Genomic DNA, 7,881 nt, shown 5'->3' on the forward strand with positions numbered 1-7,881 from the left:
ATAGATCAAGTTAACAAAGCAGCTTTTTAATAAATCTTGATACTTTATAAAAATTATATAATCAGTACAACATAAGATTCACATTACCATAGATGTAGCACAAAATAAATAGGAACTCAAACAAGCTCACAACATAATCCAGATACAACATCCAAATAACCAAATCCAATACTAAAATCTTATCCTGTCGAAACAATGCGGTATAGAACCTATAAACTGAAACTTATCGACAAAGCTCGTTAATTACAAACAGAAACGATCTGGAAAATCAAATCAAAGAATTTAAATCAAGGTTCACCGACAGACTGGTCAACTACAATTCAAAGTCTGAATCAACTACATCCTCGAACTCAAGAAAACTTCGACCCGTCGGCCGACAAATGGCTGCAGTGTCGTGGACCGCTGATGACCCATAAATCAGATGCTCAGACTGGTCGTAGAAGCTGCTGCAAGTCTGCTGTGTGACCCATGCAATATAATACAACTCCATCGAGGGACCGACAAAGGTAGCACACAAGATGAGGAACTGGATTCAGTGCTCTGAAATCATCTCCTTTTTACTGTTTTCCTATTCACTCCGGAACTGGTTTTTCGTTTAAAATAATTCGACACGTCGGTAACAATGAGCAGACTCTGTGCATTCTGATCTGCCAAAGAATGTCCCAATCTACATGGGAATAGAAACGACAATGCTAAAGATCATCGTGAGTACTACATCTCTGAGGAGACGGTATCTTGAAGCTCAAGCTGAGCCCACAAAGCAGCGGTTGACTTCGCCGCCACAAGCGCTGGGGTGAGCCTGAGGAGTTCACCGAGCTTGTCACAGATTTGCAGCATGGATGGACGTTGCGTCTCGGTGGATAGACACTGTGCGACAATCTTGCAAAGCCCAACTAGCTCGTCGTGGTTGTAGTATTTCAGTGTCGGGTCGACCATGTACCACATCATCTCGGGGTCGCTTAGATACTCGCCTGCCCACTCGACAAGAGAAGCAGCGCCCTCTCTCTGAGGTGCCCGGCCCGTGATAACCTCAAGCAAGAATACGCCGAAGCTGTGGATGTCGAAGTCGAAGCCAGGACTCTGTAAGTCGGGGCTTTCTGCGTTCACATGCTTAATTGACTTAAGTGTAAACGAACTGGTTTTCTGTGAACTGTTGCTGCTTATCGGCACACTCATCAGCCCGAAATTCGAAAGCTTCGCTGCATGATCGTCGGTCAAAAACACGGAGTCCGCACCAAAATTCAAGTGAGTCGCAGGCGGCACAAGCTCATGGTGCATGTATTTGAGTCCATACGCAGCGCCAAGCACGATACGCATCCGCGCGGCCCAGTTCAAATGTTCGTTGTCCTTGTTGTGTAGGTGGTCGTAAAGAATTCCATTGCTGGCGTACTCGAAAACGAAAATCCGCGTCCAGGGGTCCTCATGTGTGCAGTAACCGGTTAGGTTGACAAGGTGAGGGTGCTTCATTCTCGCTAAGGCCTTCACTTTGTATCGAAAGGACATCTCGTTCTGAGAGCTCCAATTAGTGGCCACCGTCTGTATACTGGTCGCGGAAATCTCGGTACCGTTAGAGAGTGTTCCTTTGTATACGACGCACTCCGAAGAAGAACCAATAATGTTGCTGAAGCCCTCGCACGCGACCTCTAATGCCTCCCTCTCTAGCAACAAGGCCGCGACTTCAGCCTCATTCTGAAACTTGCCACTCATGCCTTGCCTCCACGGACTCACGGTTGCCATCCTCCTCTTGTGGCGTAAGTGCAAGACTGCCAGCACCGAGATCGTCAGAGCCAGCAACACTGCACAACCAAATCCCAACAAGTAGACACCCGCGCGATTGAAGGCTGACGAATGCGACTCCGTTGCGTCCCCATCCATTGGAGCATCTGCCAAGCTTCTGGTCTCCTCACCTGGTAACGGCCGCCCCAATACCAATGCCAAGAGAGAAACACCAGCCAGTAGCTGTAACAACCTGCTCTTTGAGAAGTTCGTCATTTGAAGTCACTATTCTCGAAAGAACGTCGATTCATTATTCAACACGCGCTTCCTTTTCGATACACTCAGTATTGACACTCCATTGCACAACGAATTCCGGCACCTTATTCCTCAACAAGCTCTGGAAATGATCAACGGGAAAACATGTATCATAGACTAGCATATTCAGGATACGATCGTAGCACCAGCTGGGAAAGGTCCGAGTAAATTTCAATTTCCCAATACGAATCCTTCATAGGGAGAAACATGAGAATACCTGAGTAAAATAAAATCAAGATGAAGAGTAGAAGTGCAACACCACGAAAAGAAATTGTCTTCAAGGTGACCAGTCTCATAATCATCTTATCTTGCGTTGATCTCCAACGAAGTGTAAGCGAACGGGTTAAATCTGAAAATCGGTGCTACTTAAATACCTATCGTCGCCCAAATTGAGTCTAATCAAATTCGACGATCTACGAGCGCGGAAATTCTTGAGCCACGATTGTATACGACCACCTTCAGCTGCACGCCCATCGGTTTGTTAGAAAAGCAGTCGTTGATTCCAACACATTGCTTTGACATATTTGCGAGGTATAGACCTCAAATCTTCATAGTTGTCGCTCTGAATTGCCTCCCACTCTCGCCCTTAGATGTGAAATTATCTGGATTGAATTGCATGAGTGAATGAAGAAAATACCACATTCACATCCATTGCGCACCTGACCGAAGAGTCTTGCAATCTTCCATAGGCTCGACCAATCCAAGCTCTGCCTAGGTCACGGTTCTAGCAGTGGGTCTTGTGTAATGAACAATTGATGCACACACGAGAGGTAATTCAACTGACAAATCAGTACTGGGCAGTAATGATCCTCCTCAACTGGTCTCGATATTCACCACCTCGAAATCACGTTGGTGATATTTCTCAGCTGGCCAACAGCAGCAACGGTTGGGTTGTCTCACGTAACAACCTTCCAAGCTACGTATTGGAAGCTACAATATACGGTTGGCTGCCAACAGAACCGACCACGCACAAGCCCTGTGTTCATATCCAAAATCAAAATCCTTCCTAAGTCTCCCTTCACAGACTATACACAAACCTCCAGAGGAGTAATGATTCAAGAAGATCTCAATCACAATCCACGGGTTCCTAGACAATCTATGTCAACTCTTGATCGATCAAAGATATACGTAGATTGAGTCAAAACTGCTCAGAACACACACACAGAGATGACAAACTCGCTCTCTCAGCTAAGCCCATGTTATGTCCGATCAAGCAACCAACTGCGATGAGAGCAAGTAACTAGCCCTCCCCCTATCCGTCTCACTGCCACTACCATCTCTCCAAAACACGCGCCTCACCGACTAGCACGCACTCAACCACCCATCCTCAACACCTTCCTCTGAAATTTTGCATCGAGTCATCCCCACGTTTGAAACCACAAATGCACATGTAATGTTGCACTCGGATGGTTGAATGAACGAACTACACGCGCATCATTGCCCAAACTACTCCATCACGCAAATACCATATTCATCACTAGGGGCCCACTGCTGCACTACTGACGAGCTGATAACGAAGAATTAACTCTGGAGCAGAAGATAAAGAAGATACATCCTTCAACAACGAGCAACAACGACAAGAACTGCGGAGAATGGTCATCAAACACCCAGAGCCTGAGCCAACCTGGACCATGACTCCGAAGGTCAAACTCGGAAACCAGGGCCCACGGACTGTTTGCTTTTTCAGACAAGGCTTAATCTAGCCATCCCAAACTGACAATTTTAAAGCACTAATTGCGCGTTTAGTCCCAGATCTAGCCTACGCACAGCCGCAATCCAGACTGGACCCAGACGGATCCTAAACCTCCCGTGGGCGCCACTGCTCCAAGGAATCAAATAGAAAGTTGCAGGGGAGGGGGTTGGCATTCGCGTCAGATTGCGCGATGCGTCGACGTTGACACCCTGGGCATGCTATGGACGATGCCGACGTAGGAAAATCGCAACCTGGCCCTGCTATTCTTTGCATGCGAATGAACCCAGCGGCGTGTCTCGGCGGACTTCGGCTATCTGCACGCGATCCAATGAGGGATGCTCTTTTATAATAAATAAACATGCCAAAAAGATAATTTTTTCCTTCTAGCTGGGTCAGGATCCATCGCCTGACACCAGCTCAGTCGCTAATCCGGCGCTGCCAGCTAATCTGCGTTTCTCCACAGCATCGATTCAGCCACACTCCGTTGTCGATCACCGCACATATTGTAGTGCTTGTGAACATCGACATCGCTTAGCGCGTGTTGATAAGCTTTGAGCTCATGCTGGAGGCTTTTATATTTGCTCTTTTCAAGATGGGTTAGGGTTTAAAATAGGGTATAACAGGTTGATGTTCCTTAAGGTGGACAGTTTGGCTGACAATTGCAACTGAAGTAGCTGAATGCTTAACAGGTTTGGCTTTTAAAAGTCTGTATTTATATTGGGGGTTTGACTTTAAAAAAGGCGATTTTTTTTTATAATAATTTAGTAGTTATCTTCTATGGAGTGTGGAAGTGGGTTGTCTTGCTTTTCACATGGAATACTTACAAGGAATTGTTGTATCGACCCACCCATTTGCTGAATTGACCCATCACTTGACAAGAGTGATCTTTGTGCGTGTTTAATCGCTGAAAATGATTTTCTTTCAAGCTTCACCAAAACGTAACAAAGTTATAAAAAAATGAAACGCATGACCGTCATGCCAATTGTCACATGATAGGTCGATTTAGTAAGAGAATGAATCGATTTATCAATTTCCTTATGCCAAAAAGCAATGGGTTGTGGATGACTTTTAAGTTCATTGATGCTGTGCATTTCACGGAGTGGTCCGTAAGGTGGTAACAATCTTGTAGTTACAGTCGAGATGTACTTATTTCAAAACTTCTTGAGCAAGATACTTCATCAAATTGTGTGGTTTTTATTAAAATATCAATTAGAATAATGATAAAGTATTCATATGCTAAATAAAACGTAATCATATATTACATACTTGAACTCATGTTATTTAGAAATTATCTCGTTTTGTTGAATTGTTCACCAACAAATAAGTTAGCTTTATTTGTGTTCTATAAATTCGACAAATCACAAAATCGGCTTATTGATTGATATCCATTACATGTCTTTTAGAAAAACTCACATAAAATATGAGCCATATTTGAACTGCAATATTTTATGATTTTTTAAATATTTCTTCTAACAATTAAATTAGAAAAAATAACAAATGTTTATGAAAAAATTGTTACATACACATTATATGATAAAGTTTTACAAATTTATGTCACTTATATAATAAACTATATGATCTTGTTTTATAAATTTATTTCATACACACAATATAATTACAAGAGAATCTTAAATAGATCCAAGTTTATATTAAATTCTTATTCTAACCATCAAGAAAATAAATAAATAAAATAACATCTGGATTTATTTTCCTACTATTAGATGTGCAACCAATAAAAACCAACCAAATTCATCATGATTAGTATATTCTTTATTAAAGGTGGATCTATTCACTAAAAGCATAGGTTTATTTAAGAATCTCCTAATTATAATATGTCTATTTACTCACAATATTAATTAAATTTAAAATAAAATAAAATAAAATAACTGATAAGAGATGTAGTAAGGAAGTAATTTTGTTAGAGGAAAACTATGAAAAAACAAGAAGAATGTTACTAAATTGAGGAAGTTATAGATGATGAGAACAACAATGTTGGAGATTTATTGTATGTATGTATATATATATATATATATATATATTCTTATATCATAAGACAATGATTAATAAGAGTATAAATCAAACCATAATTCCATCATAACATGTTTATTACAAGATAACACTCAATATATACATATGCATATGTTAATGGTTTATTTTATTTTTATTTTTTTGAAAGCCATTAAATTAAAATATTACAATTAATATAAATTAGAAAGTATTCATATAACATCAATTTTAAAAAATACATAAAATTTTATACATATTTATGTATTTGAATTTAAAATTTTAAATAATACTGCAAAAAATACCTCAAAAGATACATAAATCAATATAAAAAAACACAATATTTATAATATTTTTTATAATATTTTAAAATTTATATTTATAATCAATTAAAACATTCATCAAACTATTAGATTTTTATGATAAAATTACAAAATTATCTAATTAAATTAATGAAAAAACTCAAAAGTGCCCCTCAAATTTTCTTAAATATCAAGAATATCTCCATATTCTTGATCATAGCACACATATCCCTCAACTTTTTCATAATTTCAAATCTGAAAATTATGAGATTTAAGACATAAGAGTAGTGGTAAGTAATATATACACAAGAGAGTTTCTAAGGAGAAAGAGAGAGCTTCATACAAAATCTATTGATCTGGTTGTGTCTTGTATACAAAAAAATAAGGAGAGAGGATAAACAGTTTCTCTTTACTACATTCCAAATATTGTAGCTATAGTATTTACTATAGACTATAATAAATATTATGGAGAGCGTTGGCTATATTTAATATTCTCAACACTCCACCTCACTCATTATAATATTTACATAATATAAAATTTGTATAGAATTAGGATCTATATTTTTTTGTAATCTCGCAAGATCAATAATTGTTGCCTCATTAAAACCTTATCTAGGAAAACCTTATTGTATTTAAAGGCAAAACCACAGATGAAGAAAAAAGAATGCAACATCATTTTTTCTAATTATTGAAAGAGTTCATTAACTTTTTTATTCAAGAAAAGCAAGTTGCCACATACCAATGCTATAAGTCAGCGATGGTTGCACAATGGGAGAGCTTTGGTGAAGAGATCACCAAGATTATTTCTGGATTCAATTTACTTAATTATAAGTGCTTGATCAGTAATCAAGTCATGGATATAATCCAAATACTTTGGATTAATATGCTTTGTCCTATCTCCTTTAATGAAACTAATTTTCATCTGTGCAACACAAGCACTATTATTTAGTTGTTGGAGTATTAGGTTTATATCTCACATTATAATATCCAACCAATTTTGGATCAGTAGATTGTATGTAGTATAATCCCAAGTCTTCAGTACCTTTTAAATAACATAATAAATGTTTGATGCCATTCCAATGTCATAGTGTTGGACATGCATTGTGACTTACAAGAACAGAAACTACAAATGTAATATCTGGTCTAGTAAATGTGGCTAAATATAAAAGTGCTCTAATTGCTACAAGGTATAGATATTACTCTCTTAATATTTCCTCGTCCTCTTTGCACGGGCAATATAGATCATGACCATCATGACCACGTTCAACCATTGGTGTAGACAATGGATAAGCATCAATCATATTGAATCTCCATAAGATTTGTCTAATATACATTAGTTGGTAGAAAAAAATGCTACCATCTGTGAGATGCATAATTTGAAGAACAATACAAAAAGTTATTTTTTCTAGCATTTTCATCTCAAATTCATGTATAAGTAGGTTAGTAGCTGCAATACATGCATATCTAGTGCCTATTAGGTTAAGGTCATCAATATATACACTGATGATCACAAAATCACTTTTATCTTGTTTCATAAACAAACAAGGAACTAGTGGATTACTTACAAATTTATTTATAATTAAATAAACTTAGAAATGTTCATACCACATGTATCCAGATTGTTTAAGACCATACAAGGCCTTCTGTAATTTAATACCATGATATCGTCTTAGAGTAGGTGCATTTGGAGTTCCTATTTCCAAACCAGTTGGAACTTTCATATAAATATCTACATCAAGTGAACCATATAAATACATAGCTACGACATCTATGACACACATTTTAAAGGTGGCATGAACTACCATTCTAATAATATATCGAAATATAATTGAATCCATGACTAGAGAATAT

General features: G+C 38.1%; 1 protein-coding gene across 1 annotated transcript; it reads right to left on the reverse strand.

Annotated features, from left to right (window-relative positions):
- Positions 1 to 239: 239 nt before the first annotated feature.
- Positions 240 to 3,394, reverse strand: LOC112291520 (protein MALE DISCOVERER 2). The gene is made up of 3 exons (XM_024539058.3): positions 2,691 to 3,394; positions 2,249 to 2,493; positions 240 to 2,113 (listed from the first exon to the last, which is right to left on the reverse strand). Exon 3 carries the CDS (start codon positions 1,990 to 1,992, stop codon positions 712 to 714), a length of 1,281 nt encoding a protein of 426 aa, XP_024394826.1. The 5' UTR covers positions 1,993 to 2,113; positions 2,249 to 2,493; positions 2,691 to 3,394; the 3' UTR covers positions 240 to 711.
- Between the last annotated feature and the right edge of the window lie 4,487 nt (positions 3,395 to 7,881).

This window comes from Physcomitrium patens, chromosome 14 (assembly GCF_059467195.1).
Source record: "Physcomitrium patens ecotype Gransden chromosome 14, ASM5946719v1, whole genome shotgun sequence".
NCBI classification, from domain to species: Eukaryota; Viridiplantae; Streptophyta; class Bryopsida; order Funariales; family Funariaceae; genus Physcomitrium; species Physcomitrium patens.

What these genes read in the sequence shown, in the direction of transcription:
- LOC112291520 (XM_024539058.3), bottom strand. Translation starts at nt 1,992, where the DNA reads ATGACGAACTTCTCAAAGAGCAGGTTGTTACAGCTACTGGCTGGTGTT.